Below are 19023 nucleotides of genomic sequence, written 5' to 3'. Positions count from 1 at the left end.
ATTTCGCAAACATTAAAGCAATTTTAAATGTGCCTTGTGCAACAGAAGGTAATCACAAATGCTAAAACAAGATCTTAATTCCAAGTGCACAACAGGATAATGCTCGAAATACTTCCCGTGCCAAGCTGCAATGGTGTTAAGCTAACCTATAACAGCTTTTAAAATTATTTAAAAAGGATGAACTATGTCTAATGAAACTGTCGATGTAAAATTAAACATTTCAGCTAGAAACAGAGAAAACAAAAGAGGAAAAAGGTCAAAGCATTGAGTAAGAGGAGGAAATGTTGAAACAAAGGAATGATGATTGCCACAGATTATAAAGCCGACTGAAAAATTAAGTACAGACATAAAATGGTCACATAGGAGCCCTAGAACCTGGCCTGCTGAAGAGGCATCTTAAAAGGAGATGACAGATTTGGTTGCCATTAAGAGTCTTTTGATTTAGACAAGGAAGACAAGTTCATGAGGGGCCAATAAGCACAGATGCAACGACACACGAGACGTTTTGACCACGCCTTTCACTGCCATAAGACCTGCATTTATAGACTTGTAAACAGCAAGTGCTGGCACAGGCTTTGAAGTAAAAATTTAAGGACTTAATAAGTTTAATGTGAAATTCTCCAGCTGGTTTTTACAGCATCTGTGAAAACAAAGAAACCCAGGAATCCTGTTAGAACATGAGGAAAAGAGGATTCATGCTGTACACTGAGAATCATCCTGATGCATTCTGTGGAATACAATTCCCCTAGTTGCCACAGTCTGAGAGCCTGCACCTGCTCAAAATTCACCATCCAGGGAATTGCAGGCCTGGAATGAAGGTACTCAAAGGCACAAAAGACAACTGGGTAGGTGTCTTTAAATCAGGTGACTGTTAGTTCTCAAAATACTTCCGACTGGCTGAGGGTAAAATATGGCGGACGAAAGAAAATTCAGAAAGTATATTGGAAGCAATTTGCTTAATTTCCATCGTTGGTTCATTTGGTTTACCTCCTCCTTGCTAGGATATCTGCGTATTACTAAATTCAAATCATAATGGATAAATCTGCATATGAGCCAGTCAGCTGGGAGGAATTTGCATCAACAGAAGACATTTCGATACAAGGAAGTATGACAGATGTGACACAGGAACGTGACAAAATTGTATGTTAGATTTTTGCAAGATAGATTTAAATAGACAGATTATTATTGATACTAGCAGATATTCCATGGTGTTGTTTAGTCACTCAGATGTGACAAGGCAGAAAACCCTGAACACATTTAAGACAAAGCAATGTGTAACAGGAACATAGGAACAGGAGTAGGCCATTCGGCCCCTCGAGCCTGCTCTACCATTCAATTAGACCTTGCCCTTTGATACCTGTTCAGGATCCAGAATATTAACACCTCATTTAAAAATTACAGTGAAAATTTGGGTAAGGCCAACACATCTATGGCGTAACGGATTCCCTGCATGAAAATTAAACATTAAAGAATAAATACTAGGAACAGTAAAATTTTTAATCAGCATTGATCCCACCTCGCTATTAGCTTATATTTTATTTAACTTGTTGCTGCTTTTCTTTTTTTTAAACCTATACTGCCCTAACATTACCGTATACTATACTCAAACATGGCAAATTATATCTGGAGACAGTCGTTTTAAGCAACTGCATGTTTCACCTTTTAATTCATTTCTCCCCAGTCTGCTTTAAAATATACACATATATGTCACTATAAATTGTGTAGCACTTGCTCCATTTTTAAGCCTAAGTGTTACAGATTCAAGGCAAAGCCTATCCTGTTTGTTGGGGTGAATCTACATCACAACATAAAAGGGTTTAAAAGTTTCATTTGTATTGCATGCAATGTATTACTTTAACTTGGTTAGCCTGGATACAAGTAATCTTTCAGGAGATAAGCTTTAAAAACAGGACAACTATAAAAGCAAAACTAAGTTAGCCTGCAACAGAAAAAAAATCCCCGATGATTGTATCTGGAATCAACATAGATTAAGTAGAAGGCAAAATTCCAGTATCTGTCAGATTCTTTGAGTTATGATATATACAAAAAAATTGCTTTAAGGCAATAATACCTGCTCTAGAAGTTTATTATTCACTAATGTCACTTGGGTGTACTGAAAGCAACTCCCCGATGAAGAGTCTAAGTATGCCTGCTGCAAGGTTGGCAGTATTTCTTGTGTGAACTGGCTGGAGGTGAGGGGCAACAGATGAAAAGTTTCTGCAAAAGAAAAAGAGAGAACACAACATTGTACTGCACCGCAATAAAACCATAGGTTTAATTCTGAAAAGTAAGTTACTCCTCAACAATCGTATGAAGTCCCAAAAGAGAGTCTGGGTTTTAAAGGGCAAACTGTACCCACTTTACTATTCTCACTACTACGGTTTCCGAAGGGGCCGTTTCCAATTCATTGACGAGTCTTTAAAAACCTGAAAATTGCAAAGGTGGTGCCTACCACTATCTCAACTCATTTGACCATCTGGTGTTTACCACAGAGTAGCAAAAGCAGAGTATCAATTTATGAATCAAAGAACAGTCAATATGTTTGAATAAAATTAAACTCAAATTTTGCCTCTTAAAAAGATTTTATTTTTAAAATTAACTTCCAATCAGGCGCCATCTTATCTTTTTCTCAGGCTTTGGATTTCCACCAGGCAAGCTGATCTAGTAATTCTTCTGCCCAGATCTTCTTCCAAATTAAAACAAAATATGCTTACGGAGTTACTGAGATTTCAATAATAACGTGTTGCGTCTACTCATTTAAAAACGCCTGTATGCTGGTCTCACTTTTTAAATTCCAACCTGTGCCGCATTGGAACCATAAACGAGCTGTCTTTGAATGCAGTGTACCACCATGTCGGTAAATTGTACAGCATCCAAGACTTCTTTGCTGCTACAATTTTTTTAAATTCTATTCTCTTCCCTCCTTATGGCAGTGAATTACTAAGCCTGCAGACGTAGTTCCAGCCTGCCAGTACCTCACTCTACCAGCTTCCACATGTGAACCTGGACCGTGAGGCTCTCATGTCTTATTATTTGTCTATGACAGACAGATGTCTGGCCATCAGTTGGGATTATCCTCTTCTGTTTTGTTTCACACTTTATACGATTATTAGGTCCGACCGTTTCAGAGAACCTTGATTTAATGAGATTCTGGCTACTAAGATCAAAAGCCTTCTGTTGCCTGAGCGGTTTCCACTGAATCAGAAAAAGGATGGATTTAATTCACATTAATCCACTGTCCCAAAGAAATCTGGTAGGTTTCATCCAATTCCAGAATTTAGAGCACTGAAAAGATTTCTTCACAAACAGTTCAATATGGCTGTGTCTAATCTTTCAGGCAGCTTATCTGGGGGAACTGGCTCACCAAGATTTGTGCCACAGTCATTCAGGCTGGCCATCGAAGCATCTCAGCGTTCACTTTCAGGGCTCAGCCACCAGTACAAGACGTTACCCTTTGATACATGTTCAGAATCCAGAACATTTACAAACTGACTGTTATCACCATGCATTTCAAGATGTCAACTATCTACCCATATTCAGAAGAGTGCCTCATCAGAGCTCCCTGTCAGTGCCTACTCAGACAGCTGTTAAACAAATACTAATTGTCTTCCAAGAACTTGGCTCCATCATCAACCACGAAAAGACTCACCTCACACCACTGTAGGACATGACATTCATCGATAGCCTTTACCATACTACCAATAGGAAAATCTTCCACCCGGAGATTCCTTTTTCTACAGGATCCGTCATTGCAACAATACAGTAACTTTTTCTGTTTAGTGTGATTGCAGAAAACATCTTTGTCATTGTTCACAAGGTCACTTCAGCTGAATCTGCTCTACCAGTATTCTCTACACAGGTCGCCTCTATCTCATCTAGTCGAGATCAACCAAACATTGGTTTTGGATCTGAGGCGGTAGTCTCTAAGTTGTTTTGCTCCAAACAGCTCCTCAACTAACACTGTTGACAAAAACATTTTTGTCTAGGTAGGGCAGCTGCCCTACAACGAATGGGCTCAGAGCCAGTGGACTGAACCTAAACCTACTTGAACATAACTTGTTTGATTTACGATCAGCATGACCAGCTTTTCTACACTTTCAGACTCGGATGCAGAGCAAGTCAGTGTGGCTCCGGACATCTAACACACACTGATTATACAAACAAGTAAGACTGGACCAATTCTTGGTCTGCCGGTTGAGGTGCAACATGGCTTGGTTATACAAACATAATAAGAGCAGGAGTAGGCCATATGGCCCCTCGAGCCTGCTCCGCCATTCAAGGTCATGGCTGATCTTCAACCTCAACTCCACTTTCCCGCCCGATCCCCATATCCCTCGATTCCCTTAGTGTCCAAAAATCTATCGATCTCAGCCTTGAATATACTCGACGACTCAGCGTCCGCAGCCCTCTGGGGTAGAGAATTCCAAAGATTCACAACCCTGTGAGTGAAGATACTGCTCTTCATCTTGGTCCTAAATGGCCGACCCCTTATCTTGAGACTATGCCTCCTAGTTCTAGACAGTCCAGCCAGGGGAAACAGCTTCTCAGCATCTATGCTGTCAAGTCCCCTCAGAATCTTGTATGTTTCAATGAGATTACCTCTCATTCTTCTAAACTCCAGAGAGTAAAGGCTCATTCTACTCAATCTCTCCTCATAGGACAACCCACTCATCCCAGAAATCAATCTAGTGAACTTGCGTTGCACCCCCTCTAAGGCACGTATATCCTTCCTTAAGTAAGGAGGCAAAAACTGTACACAGTACTCCAGGTGTACTGTCCCAAACAAGAAAGACTGGACCAACACTTGGGCTCCCAGTTGAGATGCAACCTGGCTTGGTTATTGTTGCCTGGTGAGGCACAGGGTAACACACTCGACACAACACCAAATCAGGATGGACAGCTCACAAAGTACAGATGAGGAAAACAATTCTGCCCATCTAGCAAATCCTCCATTAGAAACCAACACTCCCAGAATCCAAGTGCCTCTTTAGTGATTCTAGAATTTGTTCATCCATTGCCCCACCTAAAAGGGTGGTAACCAGTCTGCGGGGTGGAAGATATTCCAGACATTAATCACTCTGTGTGAAGAAGTGCCTCCTGACATGAGTGTTGAAGTTGCCTTTTGCTAGTTTGTACACATGTCCTCTTGTTCCAAAGTCTTGGTTTGTCTTGAAATAGTGGAGTATCCATGGAGTATCTTACATACCTCTACAAGATCCTCTATCCTTCACCTCCTTTCAAGGGTGAAGAGCTATCTCCCCTCATAACTCAATATTCCGACACCAGGCATCAGTCTTCTGGCCCTTCTCCACACCTCTTCCAGGGGTTAGATATTTCCCATGTGCTTTGTTAACCAGAAGTGAACAAAGTAGTCCAAGTGTAGCCTTACTAGAGCACAATACAGCTTCAGTATGACACTCATACTTATACTGTACTGATTTGACAACATAGCTCAGCATTCTATTTCCTTTGTCAATTGCTGCGCAGAAATAGCTCAACACACTGTCTTCATACAGTCTGTTTTTCAGTCGGCACTGGGGTAGGCAGAGGCAGGAAATGGTGCAGGGACCAATAATGCCAGATTTCTGCCCATCTTTTCACCCATCCAATATTTAAAAGCATTCGTTCCGGCCAACGCTGGAAACATCCACCGGACTAATTCCCATCATTAACATCTCATCAATGCCAGATGTAAATCACACCCATATAAAATGAAGGTACAGCATTACTAGGTGGCACTGCAAAGATGGAAGTGAATATGAAGAGCCCTACTGGCTTTTATTAAAGGATTCATAAAATATTGTTTCTTCGCCATTTCCACCCTGCCCCTGCTGACAACTGCTTCAGCATCTTCCTTATGCATTCTACTGTGAGGCTACCATTTTCACCCTACCCAACCCCATTCTAAAGAAGCCAACATGAATTGGGAATAGCCCTGAAGTTGTTTTTTTTGTAAGAAAACAAAGAGGCCTACAGCATCCATCTGTTGGTGCACCCATTCCAGAATTTGTAGACCAAGGCACTCATACTTCTAGCTGACCCAGAAGCGCTGCTCGCAGAGGTTACACTTTACAAAGGAAGCCAATGAGTTATACCATAACCTACAGGCCAAACTACTGCCCATTTACAACTTTGGCATTGACTTGTCTGTGGCTATGAGGTTGCAACCAACCTGAACTTTTATGCTGCAGGGGGGACATTATTAACATTAGCCAATCAACTGTGCATTGATGCATAATTCAAGTCACAAGTGCAGTTTCCCACAGCAAGCCAGTTAGTTCATTCACTTCCACATGGACAACTTGTGGCAGCATGACAAGAGAGCAATTTTAGAGTGGCAAAAAAAAATCCTTCAAGGGGTCATAGATTGCACCCACATGGTCATACGTGCTTCCTTGATCAATCCTCATCATGTCATGTCAACAGGAAAGTATTCCACTTTTTTTTTTGAATGTTCAACTGTTTGTGACTAGTAACACCAATTCATGCAATTCAATGCTTGCTTTCCTAGCAGTTGCCACAATGCTTTCATTTTAAAGTTTTGAGTTCAAATCCAACCATGGCAAGTTGTGAAACTGAATTCAATAAATCTGGTAAATTGTGGGCTAGCACCAGTAAAAAAAAAACTGCCACAAAAGCTGCTGGTTTGTTGTAAAAACCCATCTGGTTCACTAATGTCCTTCAGGAAAAGAAACCTGGCATTTCCTACCTGGTCTGACCTACATGTGACTTTAGTCTACACCACGTGGTTGACTCTTAGTACTCACTAAAGCGACCTAGCAAGCAAGTGAATTGTACAAACACTTGCCATTAGCCCACCAGAACAACCACCTTCTCAGGGAAGCCAAGGATGGGCAATAAATGCAGCTTGCCAGTGTTGCCCACATCCAAGAGCAAATTAGAAAAAGCAATTCTCTTGATGCCCAGCTGCACAAAGAGCGAGCAGTAGCTTTCAATATGGTAGACACTCAAACCCATTGAAAAATTATTTGGTGTTAAATTTGATTGGCAGCTTGGCAAACCAATCTTAAACAGAAAGAGCAGAAGGAGGGGTCAGAGATCGGCCTCTGTCATTCTTTTTCTCTCTGGAAACGGTACTCGAAAAGTTTTGAGTCCGAACAGTTAGAGTGGATGTGGCAGTCTTGCCTTCTGTGGTTAGTGCCATTCAGTTCAGAGACAGCTGACTTGTAAAGTAAGTTATATCAAAGAGCTAAGAAGCATATTTTGATGTTATCAGCCATAGAAAATTGACAATCTCACTGTGAATCTGAATTCTGTTCATTCATCTATTTCACGTAGTAAACCATTTGTTGGTTCACATTTGAATAGTGAAATAATTGTTAAATCCTTACATATGCCCCTCTGCATGTTTTTTGTGTGTATTCTTATCCCCAAGAAATAGAACATTTAACATATTTTCATTATAAAATTCCCATGTCCACACTTATTATGGAAACTGCCTATGTAAACTTGTCACCCTGTAATTTTGCCCTTCCACCAGAGATAGTGCTATAGCGTCACCACTGAGGAAGTGTTTGTAAAATAAAAGTCCACTCATTATTTTGTTAGCAAGTCATAAATGATTAAAAGCTCCAATAACAACTTTTCTCAAACAAAGAGGAAACATAACCCAAGATTTTGAAATGGTTGTTACGCTTACAATGGTGGAATTCAATAAAGCCTCACTATGTTCAGAATGGTAGGACACAGGGCAGAAAGTGTCCTTTAACACATAGACCTCCTCTGAAACGGTCGCCTTGTTGCAAACTTCAGCGAGGACACCTGAAGGCTCAAAAGATCCACAAATAAAACACAGTCTTGGCTTTGTGATTTCCATAAAGGTTGAATCATTAAAACTCCTTTCTTGTGAACGGTGTTTATATATATTTTTTTTTAAAAAGCGATATTCCTGACACTGATAATGAGGTAGAATAGAACTCTAGCGAGCTAAGATAGGCCGGACACAACTATTCTGGTAGTTTGGGAGGAATATCCGCTTTGGTTGTAGATGATCGACACGGTACAATAATGCGAAAGTTCGGGATTTCGGTCCACGACTGGACTCACCTGGGGGAGAGACACTTTCACCGCAACCTCTGGGACATTGCTGGTTACAACTAAGCGACAGAAGAGCGGAAGACATTTTCCCCCCTGTACTTGGTGGTAAACAGCAGCGCTTTCCCCTCCCCTTCATGCGTCCTCTTTAGGCCGACACAAAGTTTTTTGTGCCATTTTTTTTTTTAAAAAACTCCACGTGAGGGCAATTAAGATGCGAGCCGGAGACGGCCTTAGGAGAAATCTGCTCGGTGGGATCGGCGTGGCGCCATGCCTCGGGGATATTCGCAGGTACAAACTTCGGGAAATGCTGTTAACTATTCTTTCGTTTTAAAAAAAAAACCCGAGGAAACTTCTGTGCGGTCGACGGCGTACTCTGAAAATAACGTCCAACGTAGTAGTTTCTTCAGGCCGAGGCGGAAGCAGTACATCAGGAAGGGAATAAAGAAAGAGAAAGCTTCGTGCGCAATGTACTAGTCAGGACTTCCTGGACAAGCTGCATGACTTGTGACCTCACCCTGCTGTTGGCCCTTCTATGTCCATATAACATATGGAATAATATAAAATATTATTCATTTTTTAAAAAATATTTTCAAACCCGACTCGTTTTTTTTTTAAGAAGAAAAATAAATAAAAGAGTCGAGGTTTTCATTTACTGCAACTTATGAGAGAGCCATGCGACAATGTAACGTTTCCGCGTTAATGTTGCCTTTTTTCGGCTTGTTGCATTTTTTGTTTATGTTCAAGTCGGGCTCAGGGACCGTGTCACAATCGTGAGCCACAGCGCTATCGAACCGCCCTGTTTGACTCCGCAGCGCAAATGTAATCCCTCAATTAGCTGTTATTATCGAGTGATTATTTCTAATTAAAAACGCGTCAAGCCGCTTTATCGTCCATTCCCCACTTGGAAATATATCGGCCCTGGCTGGGTCAAAATCCTGGAACTCCCTCCCCCCTGACAGCGCTGAGGGAGAATCTTCGCCGCACCGACTGTTCAAGAAGGCGGCTCACCCACCACTTTCTCAAGGGCAATAAAGGCTGGCCTTGCCAGCGATGCCCACATCCCATGAACGAATAAAAAAAAAATCCCTCTCCCCTTCCTCCCCCCCCCCCCAAAAAAAAAACTGCGAATAATAGAAATGGTGAACGAAACGGCAGAGAGGGGAAAACCGCGTCTTCAAGAATACAAACTCTTCATTTAGTGTATGGGGTTTCATAGTGTAGTGGTTATGTCACTGGACTAGTAAACCAGAGGCCTGGACTAATAATAGAGAGCAGGAGTTTAAATTCTAATGTGCCAGTTCGAGCATTTGAATGCAAGGGAAATGTAAAATTGAGTAAAAGTGACCATGAAGCTGTTGTAAACATCAAACTTACAATAGAACAAAATGGGCCAGAATTTACTGTCAAAATAACGCAACGGACAGCAACTTCAGGCAAGGGCAGATTCGCAGTTAAACGTGAAAATCGGGAAGTTGCTGTCTGAGATGTGCCGTTGCGTATTCAGCTTCGTGAAATCAGCATCTCGCTATCTGACTCACCATTCAAATACATTGAACAGCGTGAAGTTCCTGTGTTGCCGGGTAGATATGAACTAAACTCGCCACAGAAAGTTAGGGCTTGTCCTTTTCAGTCTAAGTTTTTTTATCATTCGTTCATGGGATGTGGGCATCGCTGGGGAGGCCGGCATTTATTGGCCATCCCTAATTGCCCCTGAGAAGGTGGTGGTGAGCCTCCTTCTTGAACCGCTGCAGTCTGTGTGGTGAAGGTTCTCCCACAGTGCTGTTAGGAAGGGAGTTCCAGGATTTTGACCCAGCGACGATGAAGGAACGGCGATATATTTCCAAGTCGGGATGGTGTGTGACTTGGAGGGGAACGTGCAGGTGGTGTTGTTCCCATGTGCCTGCTGCCCTTGTCCTTCTAGGTGGTCAAGGTCGCGGGTTTGGGAGGTGCTGTCGAAGAAGCCTTGGCGTGTTGCTGCATTACATCCTGTGGATGGTACACACTGCAGCCGCAGTGCGCCGGTGGTGAAGGGAGTGAATGTTTAGTGTGGTGGATGGGGTGCCAATCAAGCAGGCTGCTTTGTCCTGGATGGTGTCAAGCTTCTTGAGTGTTGTTGGAGCTGCACTTATCCAGGCAAGTGGAGAGTATTCCATCACACTCCTGACTTGTGCCTTGTAGATGGTGGAAAGGCTTTGGGGAGTCAGGAGGTGAGTCACTCGCCGCAGAATACCCAGCCTCTGACCTGCTCTTGTAGCTGCAGTATTTATATGGCTGGTCCAGTTAAGTTTCTGGTCAATGGTGATCCCCAGGGTGTTGATTGTGGGGGATTCGGCGATGGTAATGCCGTTGAGTGTCAAGGGGAGGTGGTTAGACTCTCTTGTTGGAGATGGTCATTGTCTGGCACGAATGTTATTTGCCAATTATCAGCCCAAGCCTGGATATTGTCCAGGTCTTGCTCCATGTGGGCACGGACTGCTTCATTATCTGAGGGGTTGCGAATGGAACTGAACACTGTGCAATCATCAGCGAACATCCCCATTTCTGACCTTATGCTGGAGGGAAGGTCATTGATGAAGCAGCCGAAGATGGTTGGGCCGAGGACACTGCCCTGAGGAACTCCTGCAGCAATGTCCTGGGGCTGAGATGATTGGCCTCCAACAACCACTACCATCTTCCTTTGTGCTAGATATGACTCCAGCCACTGGAGAGTTTTCCCCCTGATTCCCATTGACTTCAATTTTACTAGGGCTCCTTGGTGCCACACTCGGTCAAATGCTGCCTTGATGTCAAGGGCAGTCACTCTCACCTCACCTCTGGAATTCAGCTCTTTTGTCCATGTTCGGACCAAGGTTGTAATGAGGTCTGGAGCCAAGTGGTTCTGGCAGAACCCAAACTGAGCATCGGTGAGCAGGTTATTGGTGAGTAAGTGCCGCTTGATAGCACTATCGACGACACCGTCCATCACTTTGCTGATGATTGAGAGTACCCTTTTTAACAGCATGATAAGTCTTAATTACTGCTGAATAACCTCTTTGGCACTAAAAATTAACTTTTACAAGTGTGGAGTCTCATCCCTTCATATTTTAATTGTTGGAGATTTAAAAAATATAAATAAATTTCTTCTTACTTTTTCTTTCTGTCTCTTTTTTTCTCTCTCTCTCTCTTGATCCAGTCTTTCTTCTCCTCTATTTTGTTTTTTGTACCTGATTTAACATTGAATTCACTATTGTAACTTACACTTCCCGGTTCAGAATCTGCGCTGTTCATTAACGATTCTTCAATCTGGTTAAGGAGATACACAGTTGCTTGCCCCGTTCACACATGATACCCTGTAGACGGCGCTGCGCCGTCTGCATCTCCAACACAGCAACTTCCAGTGCACGGGCAGGTCTGACTAATGGCGGGCGCTGTTCGTTCACCGCTTACAGTAAATTCTGGCCCGATGTGTTTTTGAAACCATACAGGAAAACTGAGCACGCAGTAACCACATGCGTCACAACTCACTGGCAACATGGAAAGCATGCCGATGACGCAACTTAAGTAGGCACAATGAATTAATAAATTAATGCAGGAGCAGGCACCACCCAATCAATAAATTCATACGAGCATTGGTCATGCCAACAAATCAATAAATGAATGGAGCAGGAGACACCAGTGAATTAACAAATTGATAGATCAGAGCAGTAAATTAATATGCCTTTGGTTTGTTACCACTACTTCCTGCCCTGGCAGCTGTGCACTAACTTTCATTGATTCACTAGTAGTTCACTTTCCAAAGCACTATGTGGTTTATCTTTGCCTACTGTAAAGGTATGATTTTTTTTTTTAAAAACGAAAAGGCCCAGACTGATCCCTGGGACTGTCATATGAGGAGAGATTGGGTCGACTCGGCCTGTATTCACTCGAGTTTAGAAGAATGAGAGGGGATCTCATTGAAACATATAAAATTCTGACAGGGCTAGACAGACTGGATGCAGGGAGGATGTTTCCCCTGGCTGGGGGGTCCAGAACGAAGGGGTCACAGTCTCAGGACTGAGATGAGGAGAAATTTCTTCACTGAGGAGGTGAACCTGTGGAATTCTCTACCACAGAAGGCTGTGGAGGCCAAGTCACTGAATATATTTAAGAAGGAGCTAAATAGATTTCTAGACACAAAAGGCATCAAGGGGTATGGGGAGAGAGCAGGAATATGGTACTGAGATAGAGGATCAGCCATGTTCATATTGAATGGTGGAGCAGGCTCGAAGGGCCGAATGGCCTACTCCTGCTCCTATTTTCTATGTTTCTATGTTTAGCTAAAAATAAAAGCGTTTTGTTTAATAAGACTCTTAGTCCATTTTAGGTACTTCTAAGCGTTACTGTACTTTAAGAATTCATTCATGATTTGGCCAATGTCAGGAAAGGTCGCTGGGAAGAAAGCTGTCAGGGAAAAGGAGGGGTGCAGTTAAATAGGGGTCATAGGTGAGGTCAGGGTCTTTGTGGGGTGAGGGGTCACGTCATGGTGGGGTGGGGGGGGAGGTGTTGAAACCAACTAATATATCACCAATGAAAGTTGGGATTCAGGTAGACCCAGCTTGAGATCAGGTGGCATGAAATGGGAGAGATATGTCTGCATACAGGCAATAAGGTTCCGAGAGCTCCATTTATCGGGTGGGATCGCAAAAACATCGGTTTTAAGTGCTTGAAAATTAAGCAACTGATGAGTGGGAGGTCAGCAGCCAGGCAAAGGAATCCTGGATGTCCCATTTAAGAGCATTTGGAGACACCACTATTCCCGGCCAGAATGGAGATGATTGGGTAATTCCCCTGTCAATCACAGCTGGAGATGCACTGCTGCAAGTGACTGGGATTGATTTTAGGCACATAATTTGCATTATGTAACTATCCTCCACTCATTGCATTTTGCTGGAGAAATCACCCTGTTTTTATTGGGAGACATTGCTGTAGTTTCGGTCATGAGTTTTGTTTGCTGCGGTTTGTAGAGGCTCGTTTTACATGGACTCTGTTTTCTGAGTAAATAGACTGTTCAGTTTAAATAGACCCTGCTGAGTAAATGGACTGTTCTGTTTAAATAAACTGCTGTACTTCCTGCCGATGGTCCCGCCCTGCCTTCAACTCATTGGCTAACACAGTGCAACTCATTGGCTAACACAGTGGTGTCAGTAGACACTCTGCCCATTTATTGGATAAAAAAAAATTGGGTTTTAAACACCCAGTAAATGGGGGGATGGGGGTTGGGGTTTGGGAGAAAGTGGATGCTGGTGCTAACTTGGAGACTCTAAGACTCACATTACAGTGCCACTTAGTGGCTGGAGCCTGCAACAACCTTGTGACAGGCAACTGATGACGTAAGAAAATTGTCTTATTAATGTTTACATACCACTTTTACATTGTAAATGCTGTCATGATTTTTGGTAACCGTTTTATGTCATCATAAAGTGGGATACAAAGAGCAAGACATTATTTGTTGCTGAAGTTTCTTTGCAATACAAAAAACATTCCCAAAAAACAATGAATGTTGAAAATCTGCGATGACAGCTGGAAAATATACAGCAGACCAATCAGCATCTGATAGAGAAAGTAAACATTAGAAAGTTGAGACAGGAGAAATTATAATGGGGAATCAGGAAATGGCAGATGCGTTAAACAAATATTTTGTATCTGTCTTTACAGTAGAAGACACAAAAAGCATACCAAAAATAGTGGGGAAACAAGGGGTAAATGAAAGCAAGGAACTAAAAACAATTAATATCACTAGAGAAAAAGTACTGGACAAACAAATGGGACTAAAAGCCGACAAATCCCCTGGACCTGATGGCCTACATCCGAGGGTACTAAAAGAGGTGACTGCAGAGATAGTGGATGCATTGGTTATGATCTTCCAAAGTTCTCTAGATTCTAGAATGGTCCTCGTGGATTGGAAGGTAGCAAATGTTGCCCCGCTATTCAAGAAAGGAGGGAGAGAGAAAACGGGGAACTACAGGCCAGTTAGCCTGACATCGGTGGTCGGGAAAATGCTGGAATCCATTATTAAGGAAGTGGTAATAGGGCACTTAGAAAATCATAATATGATTAGGCAGAGTCAGCACGGTTTTATGAAAGGGAAATCGTGCTTGACAAATTTATTAGAGTTTTTTGAGGATTTAACTAGCAGGGTAGATAAAGGGAAACCAGTGGATGTAGTAAATTTGGATTTTTAAAAGACATTCCATAAGGTGCCACATAAAAGGTTGGGGGTAATATATTAGCAAGGATAGAGGATTGGTTAAAGGACAGAAAACAGAGAGTAGGGATTAACGGGTCATTTTCAGGTTGGCAGGCTGTAACTAGTGGGGTGCCACAAGGATCAGCGCTTGGGCCTCAGCTATTTACAATCTATATTAATGACTTAGATGATGGGACTGAGTGTAATGTATCCAAGTTTACTGATGATGCAAAGCTAGGTGGGAAAGTAAGCTGTGAGGAGGACGCAAAGAGTCTGTAAACCGATATAGACAGGTTAAGTGAGTGGTCAAGAGGGTTGCAGATGGAGTATAATGTGGGGAAATGTGAGGTGATTCACTTTGGTAGGAAGAATAGAAAAACAGAATATTTTTTAAATGGTGAGAAACTATTAAATGTCGATGTTCAAAGAGACTTGGGTGTCCTCGTACAAGAAACACAAAAAGTCAGTATTCAGGTACAGCAGGCAATTAGGAAAGCAAATTGCACGTTGGCTTTATTGCAAGGGGGTTGGTGTACAAAAGTAAGGAAGTCTTACTACAGTTGTACAGGGCTTTGGTGAGACCTCACCTGGAGTACTGAGTACAGTTTTGGTCTCCTTATCTAAGGAAGGATATACTTGCCTTAGAGGTGGTGCAACGAAGGTTCACTAGATTAATTCCTGGGATGAGAGGGTTGCCCTATGAAGAGAGATTGAGTAGAATGGGCCTATATTCTCTGGAGTTTAGAAGAATGAGAGTTGATCTCATTGGAACATATAAGATTATGAGGGGTGTTGACAGGGTCGATGCTGAGAGTTTGTTTCCCCTGGCTAGAGAGTCTAGGACTAGGGGGCATAATCGCAGGATACGGGGTTGGCCATTCAAGACTGAGATGAGGGGGAATTTCTTCACGCAGAGAGTTGTGAATCTTTGGAATTCTCTACCCCAGAGGGCTGTGGATGCTGAGTCATTGAATATATTCAAGGCTGAGATGGATAGATTTTTGGTCTCTAGGGGAATCAAGGAATATGGGGATCGGGCGGGAAAGTGGAGTTGAGGTCAAGATCAGCCATGATCTGATCGAATGGTGGACCAAGCTCGAGGGGCCGTATGGCCTACTCCTGCTCCTATTTCTTATGTTCTTATGAAAGATAGGTTAGCTGTTCTGGTGGGAATGATAATTAAAACTGAATTTTGGAAAGCATCCCTTCTTACACACATCTGAACACTGGTGTGTTCAGTCATCAGGATGTGCCCTTTGACCCATCATCGCTGGGTCAAAATCCTGGAACTCCCTACCTAACAGCTTTTGGAGTACCTTCACCACATGGACTGCAGTGGTACAAGAAGAAAGCCCACCACTGCCTCCTCGAGGGTAACTAGCAATGGGCAACTAAATGCCAGCCTTGCCGGTGAAGCCCATATCCCGAGAATGAATTAAAAATAGATAAATCATGAAAAGAGACAAACCTCCCTACAAGACTTTCACTGATGCCATGATGGTGCTATGTCTGAGATATCCCTTTGTAGCCCTTTCTATTCTGGTCTATAAAAGGTAACCCCTGTCCCCCAGACATTGGTTTGTTGTTTCCAGCTGTGGGATTTGATGATTTTACAGGAACCACAATGGCTCTCCATTAACGATGGAGTAAATCATTTATTCCAGGATTGGGTGGAGCTAACCTAGTCTATATGGGCCTGTGCAGTGAGGCAGATCAAAGTAATGGAGCAAACAAGAACATAAATTAAGAACTTCAAGTTTATATTGGATCAAGTCCATTTATATTCTTGCCTACTTTAAGCTTACAACATTTCATGTTGGACATTTCACCTCAGTTGAGGTATTTGTTATGAACTCATATTTATGCGTTTTTAAACAAACTGGATTGTTGAAATGTTTACCGTTAGCAACTTTCCAGCTGCAGAAAATTAGATTGCTTTCCTGGTAAGCTTTCTTTCCTTTCTTGAATATAAGATCCTTTGGGAACCACTATTATTGCCCAGGTTACAATCAAAAAGAATTACAAAGCAGCCCTCCTACTCCCAGGATACTTCTGTGGTATATGTCAATAAACCACACATGTGACTCTCTCTCTTGTGTACCCAATATATGTAGCAGATCTCTTGGGTGTTGTTAGTTCTTTCTTCCCAGGAGAAGTGAGGGTAGATATAATTAATTCAGAAAGTGGTACCAACAACTACAATAACAACTGTAAATCATAAACAAAAATTAATATAGTCATCACTGGAAGAATCAGACTTAATCATAAGCATGGGTAGGTTTCCTAAATTTTATAATCTCTATTACCTGCTCCTACTGGTTACAAACCATGGGACCCGATATTAGGAGGGAGGTGGGTTGCCAGCAGGGGTCGACGCGCCCCGCGAAATCGGTGTGCTCCGCACGCGATCGCAGCCTAATTGAAGGTACTTACCTTGGCTTCCGGGTTTCCCGTTGCAGACCTGCGCAGCGGGCGCACTGCGCACCCGCATCACAGGCTGTCAGCAGGAGGAGCCCTATTTAAAGGGGCAGTCCTCCAATGCTCCTCCTGCAGCAAAGCACCATTTTGGCAGCATGGAGCAGGCCAGAGGCAAGGCTGCTCCAAGGTTCTCTGACTCCTCACTCCAGGTGCTGCTCGATGGGGTCAGGAGGAGGAGGGAAACGTTTTTCCCATCAGACGGGAGGAAGTGGCCTGCCTCTGCCACCAAGAAGGCCTGGCTTGAGGTGGCAGAGGAGGTCAGCAGCAGCAGCAATGTCACCCGAACTTGGGTCCAGTGCAGGAAGCGCTTTAATGACCTAACCAGGTCAGCCAAAGTGAGTATACTTACGCATTCTCCCACACTCAGTCTTCCATATCACCTCCACCACCACACAACTCCTTCTGCACTGCCACCACAACGCTCTCTCATCACTCCTCGCATCCACTCAACCATCATCCTCACGTTGCCTGCACGTACTCACCGCCCCAGTTCCCATTTGAACACTACCACGCAACCCAATCCTCATACAATCTCATGGCTATGTCTCACACGCACCCTCCCATGCATCTCCCTCACGCTCACCTCCACCCACACCAATGCATGCAGCGGGTCACTATGCAACCGTCACTCAATCACGCCTCTCTGTGTTTTGCCTTGATAGGAGAAGAGATGCCAGAATGCTCGGGAGAGGGCAAGGACCGGAGGGGGCCCGCCACACCAGATGGTCCCAACGGACGTGGAGCAGCAGGCAATAGAAATAAGCTGCACACTGGAGTGCCTGTCTGTGGCGGACGCCGAGACTGGGATTGCACAAGCGGCTGGTGACGGAAATCTAACACTCAGCACTCATGACAGCGAATGATCTTAGCATCACTTGGCATCTGCAGCACCTCAACATCTGTCCACATGCTTAATATTGCTTTCAGTTCTCTTGCAGGGCCATCTGCGAGCGCCGTGACTGCGGAGGGCGATTCCTCAGAGGACCTGCCGGCCTCTGAGGGTGCATCATCACATCTGAGCCAGCCATCCACCAGCGCAGATACACACACCTCAGGGACCCCATCCTCAGTTAGTTGGGCTTGCACACGGTGAGTCACCACGCACATGTGAGCACGAGCAGACCCTGGTGGCAGAGGCAGCCGTGGAGAGTCCGTGTCGGTGGGAGCACTCTTCTCCAGGCTCTGCTCAGCTGGACCCAGATGCTGAACCCTGGGGGCCAGCCAATGAAAAGGAGAGTCATCGAGGGCCTTCAGCACATTGCCGAGGTACTGGAACAGTTGCCACGCGCACTCTCCACAATCGCGCAAAGGATGGAGGAGTCCAACTCCTGCATGAGTGGAATACTGTCGCAGGGATGTGAGGGCATCTCTGAGATAGTGTCGCGGGTAGGTGCGGGAATGTTTGCGATGGAGGGAATACTAGCCTCCATCGAGCTTCAAGCACGGCTCAACAATGAGTCCATTCAGGCCCTAACATCGGCCGTTCGGATTCAGGGTGAGCAACATTCTGCCACCTTAAACAGGCTGACAGATACGTTACAACTGGCCTTCCAAGGCTTCACACAAGTCCTCCAAACTGTTGTCCAGCAGGGTGGAAGGAGTAATGTGGACCTGGCCCAGGAGAGGGATGATGGTGAAAGGGGACGTGGAAGTGGGGATGCCACTCAAAGCGCTCCCACGTCTCACCCGTTGCCCCCCTCTCAACCAGTATCTGCAATGCTGCCTCCTCTCCAGGTAGCCAAGTCTGCCCCTGCACAGGTGCAGGTGGAGCAGTCTTTGGAGGGGCCCTCACAGGCACCGAAACCCAGAGGGCTTCCGCGCAAAGCATCTCATCGGTCAGGGCATGGATAAGAGCAACCTGCCACTACCTCTGCTGAAGCCACAGGGGTAGCACCACTTGGGGTTCCCGTAAACGTAAAGCTAAGGTTTTGTGAGCACAAAGGGGATGCACAAGGGTTATTACAGAATGTCATGTTTTTCATTTAGTTTTGTTTGTTTTGTCAACCACATTAAATTTTGTTATCACCACTACTGCCACGTCTTTGCAAATCTTGTCTGGTTTGTGCAATAATTCCCTTTCCTGAGGATCACCATGAAGACCCACACCTGATGCCACCCATTGGGTTATTGCAGAGTGGGTGTAGGTGTATTTGGAGGGCTCTTTTTGTGCAGATGACTGAGAGACACCGGCGATGTCCCCAGTGGCACCCTGGAAGGATCTGGAGGAGAAGTTGTTGAGGGCAGTGGTGACTTTGACAGCGACAGGTAAGAAGACGGTGCTC

General features: G+C 44.1%; 2 protein-coding genes across 9 annotated transcripts in view; one reads left to right on the top strand and one right to left on the bottom strand.

The window, feature by feature from the left end:
- LOC137341718 (protein TASOR 2-like) overlaps positions 1–8562 on the bottom strand; it is a 59591-nt gene extending 51029 nt beyond the window's left edge. For all 8 annotated transcript variants that reach the window (XM_068005139.1, XM_068005145.1, XM_068005146.1 and 5 more), the window contains exons 1-2: positions 8068–8562; positions 2072–2217 (exon numbers count right to left, since the gene is read on the bottom strand). In XM_068005139.1, coding sequence (XP_067861240.1) covers positions 2072–2217; positions 8068–8194 — 273 coding nt within the window. In that variant the 5' untranslated portion in view covers positions 8195–8562. The remainder of the gene's footprint in view (positions 1–2071; positions 2218–8067) is intronic.
- The window catches only part of LOC137341788 (ankyrin repeat and SOCS box protein 13-like), a 49962-nt gene continuing 39131 nt past the window's right edge, over positions 8193–19023 (top strand). Inside the window, exons 1-2 of the mRNA XM_068005290.1 lie at positions 8193–8196; positions 8260–8346. Of these exons, the coding sequence (XP_067861391.1) occupies positions 8193–8196; positions 8260–8346 (91 nt within the window). The remainder of the gene's footprint in view (positions 8197–8259; positions 8347–19023) is intronic.

This window comes from Heptranchias perlo, chromosome 24, assembly GCF_035084215.1.
Source record: "Heptranchias perlo isolate sHepPer1 chromosome 24, sHepPer1.hap1, whole genome shotgun sequence".
NCBI classification, from domain to species: domain Eukaryota; kingdom Metazoa; phylum Chordata; class Chondrichthyes; order Hexanchiformes; family Hexanchidae; genus Heptranchias; species Heptranchias perlo.
The sequence above is the reverse complement of the archived record's forward strand: the minus strand, read 5'-3'. Positions and strand labels throughout refer to the sequence as shown.